This window comes from Marmota monax, unplaced genomic scaffold (genome assembly GCF_021218885.2).
Source record: "Marmota monax isolate L192 unplaced genomic scaffold, Marmota_monax_Labrador192_F-V1.1 WCK01_AAM20220418_F8-fsc00130, whole genome shotgun sequence".
Taxonomy (NCBI): Eukaryota; Metazoa; Chordata; class Mammalia; order Rodentia; family Sciuridae; genus Marmota; species Marmota monax.
Genome location: NW_026693244.1, coordinates 1,789,767 through 1,802,388, shown reverse-complemented (window position 1 = coordinate 1,802,388; position 12,622 = coordinate 1,789,767). Strand labels below are relative to the sequence as shown.

Here is a 12,622-nt window from a genome sequence, read left to right as displayed (position 1 = left end):
TGGCATTTGTTTTTTGGGGATTGGCTAGCCTCACTTAGCATAATCTGCTCTAATGCCATCCATTTCCCTGCAAATGCCATGATTTTGTCATTTTTTAGTGCTGAGTAATACTCCATTGTGTATAAATGCCACATTTTTTTAATCCATTCATCTATTGAAGGGCATCTAGGTTGGTTCCACAGTCTAGCTATTGTGAATTGTGCTGCTGTTTATTTTTTTATGTGGTGCTGAGGATCAAACCCATGGCCTTGAATGTGCTCTACTGCTAAGCCACAACCTCATTCCCACATTTATTTTTATAATATATAATTGTATTGCTAATCTTTCTGTGTTTAGTTAAATTTGATAAAGTGAAACACAAAGATGGTTCAACATAAACAAATCAATAAACAATTCAACACATAAAGAGAATCAAGGATAAAAACTACCCGATTATCTTAATAGATGCAGAAATATCCTCTGACAAAATTCAACATCCCTTCCTGACAAAAGTCTTGAAGAAACTAGGTATGAAAGAATCAAACCTCAACATAATAAAGGTTATGTACAACAAATCTGTAGTCAACTTCATAGTGAATGGGAAAAAATCTAAAAGCATTTTCTTTAAAATCAGGAATGAGACAAGGTATCTACTCTTATTCCATATAATACTTAAAATTTTAGCCAGTGCAATCAGTCAAAACAAAGTTACAAAAGGGATAAAAATAGGGTAGAGGAAAGTCAAATTATCCCTGTGCGTATACATGTGTAATTTATGGGTGTTTTTTCCCTGACTGCTTCCCTTTTTCCCTTTTTCGTAGAAAACCAATATTCCTATGTTATTGGTTTCCTATGTATCCTTCCAGAGATAGTATACTTATGTAGTAATACATAAAATATTTGCACCCTTTTTTTCCCACCTTTACACAAAATGAATATATTCTATTTATCATTTTTCACTCTGCTTTATTCATATGAAATCATTTTCAGTGTATACACAAGAAAACCTCCTAAATCCCTTCTTACTACTCTGCTCAAGTTTTATAGCATAAGAGTACACTAGCATTTATTTTCCAGTTTGGTAATGGTATATATTTACTTTGCTTCTAATTGTTTTTAAACAAAGTTTGTTATAATGACTTAATCTCATTAATTATACAAATTAATGGATTTATCTGTGACATTTCCTTACATGCACACATTATATTGTGATTTTTTTTTAACCCTCCCTGTCCACTTTTTCCCTGTCCTCTCTATTTCCTCATTCTGGTCCTCTTTCCCTTCCCTAATAAATTCTCTCTCTTATTTTCAGGTCATCTTTTTTTTTCCCCCTGAGTTTTTAGATGTGAGAGAAAATATGCAATAATTATCTTTCTCTCTCTGCCGTATTTTGCTTAACATGAAAACTTCTAGTTCCAACCATTTCCCTGCAAATGACTGAATTTTATCCTTTTTTATGGCTGAATAAAATTCCATGTGTTTATATCCCATATATTTTTTATTTGCTCACCTGTTGATGGGCACTTAGGCTGATTCTACATCTTTACCAATGTGAATAGTGCTGCAGTAAACATAGGTATCTCATTTGTATACTGACTTGATTTCCTGTGGTAATATATGCAAGAGTTGTATAGCTGAATCATATGTAGATCTATTTTGAGTGTTTTGAGAAACTCCTATACTTTTTTCCATAGTGGCTATACTAATTGACATTCCCACCAATGTTGTATTAAGATTTTCTTTTTCTCCACATCCTCAACAGCATTTGTCTTTGTTGTTGTTGTTTGTTTTGAAAATATCTGTTCTGACTGGTGTGAGATGGATTTGCATTTACCTGATGGCTATAGATCTTGAAGATTTTTTCATATATTTTGACCATTTGCATTTCTTCTTTTGAGAAATGTTTATTCAGAACTACCCCCAAACCTCCTACTCTCCCTGCACTCCTCTCTGCCTAATCCAGAGATTAGTGCCCCCAACTCCATTGTGAATTAGCGTGCGCATATCAGAGAAAACATTAGGCCTTTGGGTTTTGGGGATTTGCTTATTTCACTTAGCTTGATATTCTCTATGTCCATCCATTTACCTGCAAATGCCATAATTTTATTCTTCTTTAAGGATGAGTAATATTCCATCGCGTGTGTATTACCACATTTTATTTACCATTCATCTGTTGAAGGGCACCTAGGTGAGTTCCATAGTTTGAAGAACATGCCAATTCTGATAGCCTGTCTTTTGATTGTATGTTATTTTGCAAGTCATTTACCTGTAATTAGAAGTATATAGATAAAATATTTTCTAAAGTGTCAGTTGATTGCTTTTTTGCCTTTACGTTATCTGATGTAAATAAGCACTAAAATGTACTTGAAAATTACTTGTAGTCTTTTCTTGTAAGTTCTTTATCATTTAGAAAGGTAATTGTTATCCTGCCATATATTTTAGATTATATTTATTGAACTTAATGATGGTTTATTGGAGTAAGGTAGAACTTAATGATGGTTTATTGCAGAAAAATTGCTTGAAAACCCAACTTCAGTAATGTTATACATTGCTGTTACAGATTCAGTTTTCAAAAGATAAAGATGATGTAATTTACATTATTATGGTCCCTAACCTTTAGTATTTTCAGGGAGATTTTTCTATATAATAGTAATTTGGCAAAGTCAGTCAAATAAATGATTAAAAATGATTCAGTATTTTACCAACTATACAGTTTTATTCATGGAAAAGCAAAGTAACAAGGTGAATTCAGTATATTAGGTCAGCTTTTTAAAAAACCCTAAAATACATGTGTTTTTAATACTGCTTAAAGTGTATATGTTTTCATTCCAAACATTAGGTTCTGGAGTGTGGAGTTTGTGAAGATGTCTTTTCTTTGCAAGGAGACAAAGTTCCTCGCCTTCTTCTTTGTGGCCACACAGTCTGTCATGACTGTCTTACTCGCCTGCCTCTTCATGGAAGAGCAATACGTTGCCCATTTGACCGACAAGTAACAGACCTAGGTATGAAAGTTATTTATATGATTTAAGATTGAAAATTATAAGTTGAATGCTTATATTTTAGGATACTAAGGCAGGAGGATTACAATTTTGAGGACAGCCTGGGCAACTTAGACTCTGTCTCAAAATAGAAATAAAAAATCAAAACGATTGGGGATGTAGATTAGAGGTAAAGTGCCCCTGGATTTCCCAGTACCAAAAAAAGAAAAAAATCATGTAACACAAGTCACATATAAAACAATTTCTTTATTATACTTCATGTTTTCAAATTATAAATTTGCAAAGGGGTTAAAAAAATCTGAGTTTCTAGTAAGTAGTCTTTTAAATATAAACAAGCTCACTCTTAATTGTAATTTTTTTATCTTCTGAAATGTTTATATTCAATACTTATATTTAAAGAACTTTAAGACACCTGAGAAATATGTACTACATTTATTCAAAGAAATGAGAACTTTGTATTTGTCACAGATTAAATTATGTGCCTGAATCTGTTAATCCAATAAAACAAGTGTTTTCTTTACAAGTAAATGAACCAGTAATGAAAATACAGATACATCACTTGAGTCTCAGCATGTTTTTATTAGTATCAGAGAGAGAGGTGTTTGTAACTTGTGATAAGTAGTTGCTTATTTTTGGTTAAAATGAGTTTAAAGGTCTTATATATTTTTTTTTCAGTTTCTTTCTCACTTTTAAAATTTTGCTTTATGTATTTCCAAGTAAGTTATTGCTTTGGGATGCTGGATTTGGATATAACAACATTTATTGACATTTAAATTTTTTTTTTTAAAAATGTAATGTAAGTTTTATAGTTTACTCTTTTTGATAACAGAATTTTCTCCAAAAATAATTTAAGGCTGCCATTTTTTTTTTTTTTTTTTAGGGAAGTAGCACTGTTTACAACTGCTGTAATGTAGTCCTATATAGAGATAGAGTTCGTAATTATCGTATGTTAGTTTTTTACTGTGTTTCAATTCTGTGGCATATGTGTTGGTGATTCTTGATGTGGTTGGATATCATTCTTTTAAAAACCTTTAAAAATTGTGATATAGAAATAATGTATATACACATTGTAGATAATTTGAAAAGTATAAAAATGAAAAAGAAAGATGATTTGTTATTCCTTTTTCTAGAAGAATACTACCATTAATGTTAAAGGTCATAATCAGAATTCTCTAGTCCAAGGATAATATCAGTTACTAGTACTTATCAGAAATATTTCTGATTCTCCTCTTCTGTCCACATGGTAAATTTACACTTCCCTGCCTTCTTATATTTAAGTATGGCTGTACAGTTATTTAACAAGTGAAATGTAAGTGGAAGCAAATTGTTAACTTCCAGGTAGAAGTCATGAAGAGGAGGTTAATGATGATGCAACGTAAGTTCTTTTCCCTGCTACAGTGAGGTGGTCCAGGTGATTGGAGACAGTGGCATGGATAGAGACCATGGACAATGACGAACAAGCTAGCTTTTCTTAGCTTCCCTAACCCCTAAGATGTTGCATGTGTAAAAAAATAAATTTTTGTTGTTTTAACCCGTCATGATTATAGAGTTGTTTTGAAGTTACAGAATTATTAAGTGATATATTAGGCATATATGTTGGTAGCTTATGTATATATTATATGTGTTCATTATATAATAACTGAATATTCGGATTATTATCAGAATATTTTTGTTTTATTTCATTTTATAATTTTTATTGGTATATTATAATTATACATAATAGTATGAATTCATTGTGACACATTCATCCATGCATCCTGGTGTGGTGGCATATGCCTGTAATCCAAATTACTTAGGATGCTGAAGCAGGAGGATGGCAAATTCAAGGCCAGCCTGGGCAACTTTAAGACCCTTCTCCAGATGAAAAATAATTAGGGCTGAGGGTATAGTTCCGTGGTAAAGTGCCCCTGGGCTCAACCCTCCAGTACCACTAAAAAAAAGAGGACATGTCTGTATGCACATAATGTAATATAATTTGGTCATTTTCATTCCTCAGTACCGCTGTTTTCCTCCCCTCCTGGTCCTCTTCTACTTTACCGAAGATGATATTTTTAAATGGTCATTTGTATACTACTACTACTGTTTTTTTTTTTTGGAGAACCACATCAAGAAGTGTATTTTTCTTCCTTCCTTCCTTCCTTCCTTCCTTCCTTCCTTCCTTCCTTCCTTCCTTCCTTCCTTCCTTCTCCTTTCTTTCCTTTTCTTTCCTATTGTTTCCTATTCTTTTCTTTTTTTTTTTAAGGGAAAGAAGAGCCAAGAGAGAGGAGAGACTGCAGGCAATGGTTTCATTATCCTTTTACATATTTATTCATTTAGTGAACATGTATTAGGTAGCAGCAATGTCAAATGGTATTTTTTGTATAAAAGTTCACCATGGACAGATGTTCCTTTTAACTGCTGAAGGATCTGTCTTATTTATAGGCTCCGGAAGAGTGTGTGTTTACATATGCTTGTTTATCGGCCTTATGTGGCTGCTATGGGGGAAAAGAAGTGTTAGTTCTTATTCAGATATGCCTGGAGTTTTCTTTTTAGTTATCAATGGACCTTTATTTTATTTATTTGTATGTGGTGTTATGAGAATCGAACCCAGTGCCTCACACATGCTAGGTAAGCGCCAGCACTCTACTACTGAGCCACAACCCCAGCCCCAGCCTAGAGTCTTATCCGAAAAGGATTATTGTCTTGCTTTAGAGTGAGGCTCTGTTTCTTTTTGTGAGAAGAGGTTAGTCATTGACTGCTGTGACTAAAAGAAGGAGTGAGAGAAAAATCTTAACCTTTAGCTATTCTACTTCCATTGTACTTAGAGTTGGATTTTTTTTTAAATTGGGTGTATCTTTCACACAGTGATTTACAAACATTACTCATAGCTTGTTTGTGGTCATGAAATAAATTTGTTGTGAATAACTCCCTCACCTCCCGCTAGGAATTGATCCCAGAATCAGAATTTTGCTCATGCTAAGTATGTGCTTTACTTCTGATCTACTCCCCAGTTCCTACAGCATTTTAAAAAAAGAAATAGAATAAAAAATAGCAGTGTGTTGCACATTGCTGTAAATATTAGTTTGCAGAAACTTTGGGTTGCGATATAAACAGTATTTCTTTTCTTTTCTTTTTTTTGGTACTGGAGATTGAATCCAGGGGTGCTTTACCACCAAGCTACATCCCAGCCCTTTGTATTTTTTAATTTTGGGGATAGGGTCTCACTAAGTTGCTTAGGACTTACTAATTTGCTGAGGCTGTCCTTGAACTCCTCCTACTTCAACCTCCTGAGTTGCTGTTATTACAGGTGTACACCATCACACCTGGCTCTAGAATGTATTTCTTATTTTAGATTGCTGTAAAAAATGTTTGAAAGCACTTATTTTGCTATATGTAGTAAAAGTCAGTGATAAAATAGTATCTGTGAGGGGCTGGGGTTGTAGCTCAGCGATAGAGTGCTTACCTAGCACGTGTGAGGCCCTGAGTTCGATCCTCAACACCACATAAAAATAAATAAATAAACAAATAAAGATATTGTGTCCAATTACAACTAAAAAATAAATATTTAAGAAAAAATAGTATCTGTGAAAATAAATGATAGAAACAGAATTTTAAAATTTTTCTACTTGGAATGTTGAAAGATTCTTCTGTTTTCTAAAGAAAATGCTAACAAAAAAGTTGTTCTGGCATAAAAAGAAAATAGGAAATTTTAAAATTTTTAGAATTTAGATACTATTTTTTAAAAAAATTTGTAGTTGTAGATGGACAGAATGCCTTTGTTTATTTTTATGTGGTATTAAGGATTAAACCCAGTGCCTCACACATGCTAGGCAAGGGCTCTGCCACTGAGCTAACAGCCTCAGCCCCAGAATATAGGTACTATTGACTAAGTACATATTAGTACATATGACTAAACCATATGACTTAGAAATTAATATTGAAGTATGGGTAAAATGATTAATATTCCATTTTGTTAACATTTAGTTTTGCTTTTTATGTTTATTCTAGGAGATTCAGGTGTCTGGGGGTTGAAAAAAAATTTTGCCTTATTGGAGCTTTTAGAACGACTGCAAAATGGACATATTGGTCAATATGGAGCTGCAGAAGAAGCCATTGGAGTATCTGGAGAGGTATTGATTGAACTTGGTGAAATATTTGTTAAAAAATGAAACTTTAATTTAAAATATTTACCATTAATAGCATAATATTACCTCATTTATTTTAGCAACTTTCTAGAAACACAACTTTACATTACAGTTCTGAAGGCAACACTATTTCCAACAGAATAAAACTGAAGCTTGAGTTCCTTGAAAATATTAAAGTAAGATTACTATAGAAGAGTAAGAAAGATGTGTAAGCTACATTAGAGCAAAGGATGCAAAAATCAATCAACAGTAAAGTAGAACAAAAGAAAGAGAAACTACATGAAAGAGGCCATTCATTTATTATAAGGCAAAATATCTTAAAAATAGCTTCTGCTGTCTTTTTAAAATTACATGTAGATAAAGGCTGGGATTGTGGCTCAGTGGTAGAGTGCTTGCCTAGCACGTGGGAGGCCCTGGGTTCGATCTTCAGTACCACATAAAAATAAAATAAAGATATTGTGTCCAACTACAACTAAAAATTTAATAAAAAATAAATTGTATGTAGATACACTTTCTTAATCCAGACAGGCAGATGTCTGGTAATTATTGGGTAAAAGTCTATTAACCATATTAAAATACATTTTTAGCACTTCAACAGTTGTCTGCATAGCTTATTTAACCCTGGATGTGACTTTCTCAGACTGTTCTAGATACTAGAATATTTGTAGTAGATAATTGTAAACGATTTCAGCGATGAATTTTATCTTTTTCTTTTTTTGTACTGGCAATTGAACCCAGGGGCACTTAACCACTGAGTCACATCCCCAGCCATTTTTATTTTGAGACAGAGTCTTGCTGAGTTGCTTAGAGCCTGACTGTGATGCTGAGGCTGGCTTTGACTTGTGATCCTTGTGCCTCAGCTTCCAAGCTGCTGAAATTACAGATGTGCAGCATCACATCTGGCAGTGATGAACTTTAAAAGCACGTATTTTGTATCATGAAAAAAAAAATCAGATTGATTTCCACTTCGCTTTTATTGTATGATTTCTTTGTTTTCTTTTTCATTTTTGGTGGTGCTGGAGATCAAACCCAGGGCTTTGTGCATGTGAGGCAAGCACTCTACTAATTGAGCTATATCCCTAGCCCCAGAGATGATTTCTTTATATTAAAGTGAATCAGTGAAATGAATTTCAAACTGAACCACTGTTTTCTAAAGTCTTTGCTGATCTTTCACATGCTGTATCTCTTATTTTTATTTCAAAGGACATTAGAATATTATCTAATGTTGACCTTGTAAATTATTTGTCAGGTCTAGAAAACAGAATTCATGAGTATTTTATGGTGCATATACAAATTTCTTATAATTGGAAACAAAACTATTCAACTTTGGGTTTGTTATTAATTGTTGTAAGGAATGACACCATTGATGTATTTTCTAATTTTAATTTCTGGAAAAATTTACTCAATCTCTCTCCTTCCAATTATGTGTGGCCTATTACTACTATTCTTCAAAAGATTCCAAGGCATTTTTTATTATAACACGTTATTTTTCATCCACTTGAAATGCTTTTTAGTAATTCATGGAAAATTAGAAATATTTAGAAGTTTATATATTATGTAGATTTTATTATTTTTTAACTTAAGCTGGTGGTTTCTATCCATGATTGTGTAATAGATTTGCTTGTGGAGCTAAGTCTATTGTATAATAGACTTTAATCAATATAATATAAGCTATTATAAGGTATTTGTGTATGTTTAGGAAAAAATTCACAAATTCCAGGCCTCACTTACAACCTAATGAAATAAGTTTCTCAGGTTGAGTCTGAGTGTCTGTGTTTTCAAAAGTTCACAGCTAGCACCAGGCGTGGTGGCGCATGCCTGTAATCCCATGGGCTCAGGAAGCTGAGATAAGAGAATTGGGAGTTCACAGCCATTCTCAGCAATGGCAAAGTGCTAATAAGCAACTCAGTGAGACCCTGTCTCTAAATAAAATACAAAATAGGTCTGGGGAATGTGGCTCAGTGGCCAAGTGCCCCTGACTTCAGTCCTCAGTATCCCCCTGCTGCCAAAACAAAATAGCTATTCTGCTTCACACTCCCAGGTTACCTAAATAGCATTGTGTTGCCAGCCTTCTTATACATGATCATGACAAATAATATTGAAAGCAGTGGGGTCATATTTAGTGTCAGACTTTTTTTGTATTTAAAGACTCGTAATTTTTTATGTTTCAGTTTCTTGTGTATAAATTTAATGGAAGAAATCATTGGACCTATGAGAGGGTTAATGGTATAGCTTCATTGTAGAGCATTTACCTAGTATGCATGAGATCCTGGGTTCTACCTCTGACACCAGAGTTGGGGAAAAAGAGTGTATCCATGACAAGTTTTATTTTTGGCCTCTAAATCTTAACATTTTTTGGTAATTAGTCTTGGAAGTAGCTTCTCACCCACTGAAATGAATACTTTCTCAGAAGAATAACAAATAACCTTTGTAATCAATTACCAGCATATTTTCATTGTAAATAAGATTTGTGGGAGGCTGTGGATTTGGACTGAGCACCTGAACTGGGCTTAACAGACCAAACCAATATGAGTTTAATCACAGTTTAGTTAATCATAGTAAATAACACTTTGGTTGCAGGAGGTCATATAATCATTTTAAGGTATACTGTGTATAAAGACTGGTGAGTTAAAAATAAAAGTTAGGGTTTTATATTTCAAAATTTGTCATGTTATAATGAGTTGGGTTTAGTTTTAAGACATTAATTTTTTTGTTTATCAGAGCATCATTCGTTGTGATGAAGATGAAGCTCATGTTGCATCTGTATATTGCACTGTGTGTGCAACTCACTTGTGCTCAGAGTGCTCTCAAGTTACTCATTCTACGAAGACATTAGCAAAGCACAGGCGAGTGCCTCTGGCTGATAAACCTCATGAGAAAACCATGTGCTCTCAACACCAGGTGCATGCCATTGAGTTTGTTTGCTTGGAAGAAGGTTGTCAAACTAGCCCCCTTATGTGTTGTGTCTGCAAAGAATATGGAAAACACCAAGGTCATAAGGTATGACCTTATTTTTTATGATCTGGGTTTTTTTTTTTTTTTTAAATGATCTGGTTCTTTATGCTAAAAAGGAGAAGTAAAGAAAAGTTATGTGATGGATGAGTTGGACTGGGTAACGTGAAAAAAAATGAAAGATTTAATCCTGAATGCCATAAATATTTCAGAGACACCTCATTATTCTTTCTTTACTGAGAAATATCTTAGATTCAAGAAACAAAACTTCTTTGTGTTTTCATAATATATTGGATTTTAAGGTATTATTTATGTTTGTTAATGAACTGTTGTTTATGATATAATTTTAGAGATAGTCTTGTCTAGCAATAAATGGACTTACAAATTTTGAATTATTTCTTTGTAGTATATTTATTTTATGAAGGAATGAAAAATGAAAGTGAAAAAATTTTTTTTTGTTTTTTTACCTTATGCTATACTTTGTCCTGTGTTTAAAAGCACCTATGGCTGATGGGTTTTTATTTTTTTAAAAGAGGGAGTTAATTAGTTTTTTATGTAATTAGTCAAAACTGAATTCTCTTCTGTAATTATGTTGTATTATAGCATTCAGTATTGGAACCAGAAGCTAACCAGATCCGAGCATCAATTTTAGATATGGCTCACTGCATACGGACCTTCACTGAAGAAATCTCAGATTATTCCAGAAAATTAGTTGGAATTGTTCAGCACATTGAAGGCGGTGAACAAATAGTGGAAGATGGAATTGGAATGGCTCACACAGAACATGTATGGATTTTTTTTTTCTTCTTCTTACTCTTTTTCATTCTCACTTTATAACCTTCTAAGAAGTATTCCAGAATTAAAATGTGCCAATATCACACTAGTCATTGGAAGTACAGTTTTAAAAAAGTCTTTATCTTCATGAAACTTGAAATTCATCATGGGAGAGAGACAGTTTGTAGTATGGCAATTATTTTGTATGGGTGGTTGAGGAAGTATAGGGTGCGTTGGCAGCTTATAAGAGGGACAACAATTCATATAGGTCAGGGATGCCTTCCTCAAAGAAGTGATGTCTAAGCTGAAATTTGGAAGATTTCAATAAGGGAGAAGAGCAGGGTGGGGAGTGAGTTGTCCCAGAGAGGGAAGAGTTTGATGAGATGCATGAAGTGAGGATTAGACATATTTAGAAATTTTAAGTTCTAACAGATTAGAGAGATAAAGAACAAGTCATGTGAAGTCTCCTAAACCATCTTAAGTTTGAAACTTAGCTTAAGAGCTGTGATAAACTATTGGCAGGAGGATCTTGAGTTCAAAGCCAGCTTTAGCAACTTAGCAAGGCCTTAAACAACTTAGCGAGATTCTGTCTCTAATAAAATACAAAAACGGGCTGGGGATGTGGCTCAGTGGTTAAGTGCCCATGGGTTCAATTCTGAATACAAAATAAAAACAAACAAAAAAGATTGCTCTTAAATGTAGAAAATGAATTGTGAGAAGAACAAGAAGATTGGAAGCAGGAAGACCTGATAGGACATTGTTGAAATTGAGTTCAGGGATGTTTATGGCCTATAATAATATGATATTAAGAATGGAAAAGGAGAGAGATTTTATATTTTAAAGATGTAGAGTAGATAGTCTTAGTGATTATTAGTGTTGATTGGATAAGTAACTTGGAGAGTCAGGCAATTAGACCAATTTGAATGTTACCATAATAATCAGATGGGAGGTGATAATGCTTAGGCCTGGCTGTTGAAGTGGAGGCATGATCAAATTCTGGATGTAGGACTTTGTGCAGAGGTCAGAGGTCAGAGGTCAGGGTGAGCATCTTGCTGGTGGAAGGAGGAAAATGGCAGTGGAGTCAAATTATTAAAAAAAAAAAAAATTAGGAAAGTGCTTGAGAAGCCATTTGATCACAAGAAAACATGCCTGCTGCCCCTGGTCTTGACGAGCAGTGATAGCCACCACTGCAGAATGGAGTTCTCCAGCACAAACATATGGCTGCAGATACACTTTGATGGATGCAACCTTGAAAGGACTGACTAGTAAAAGAAGTCTACTCAGAGCTAGGAAGAAGAGCTTCAGTTTCTTAGTTGTTTTTATGAAACTTAAAAGACCTGGCATCTAGGAAATGGGGAGATTGGTAGCATCATATCTTACAGAAAGATTCCACATAGAAGTTCCAAGGAGGTGATTACTTGGACATAGTGATTACCCCTCCAAATCCAATATTTCCTCCTTCAGGGTATATGAGATTGTTATTAAATTGTATTTATTGTATTTTGAATTTATTTTTCAGCTAATTATGTAAGAAAAACTTACATACTCTTTTTTTCCCTCCCCTGAATTTTGCCATTTAGCCTTTAAATTCTAAGCAAATTGTAATACATCTATTTAGAAGTTTGATTTGAATGTACTATGGTATGAATATTAATAGAAAGTGTATAAAACTGTATTGTTAAATATTTATGTTCAGTCAGTAGAGGCATGGGAATAGGGTTTCGTCTCATCTTTCACATGACTTCACATGACTTGTTCTTTATCTCTCTAATCTGTTTTCTTGCCATTCCCCTC

The 12,622-nt window shown here is 33.6% G+C and overlaps 1 protein-coding gene across 1 annotated transcript in view; it reads left to right on the top strand.

Moving 5' to 3' along the window:
- Positions 1 to 12,622, top strand: part of Trim23 (tripartite motif containing 23) — a 38,092-nt gene that overhangs the window by 3,024 nt on the left and 22,446 nt on the right. The window contains exons 2-5 of the mRNA XM_046456168.2: positions 2,819 to 2,981; positions 6,966 to 7,087; positions 9,824 to 10,102; positions 10,658 to 10,840. Of these exons, the coding sequence (XP_046312124.1) occupies positions 2,819 to 2,981; positions 6,966 to 7,087; positions 9,824 to 10,102; positions 10,658 to 10,840 (747 nt within the window). The remainder of the gene's footprint in view (positions 1 to 2,818; positions 2,982 to 6,965; positions 7,088 to 9,823; positions 10,103 to 10,657; positions 10,841 to 12,622) is intronic.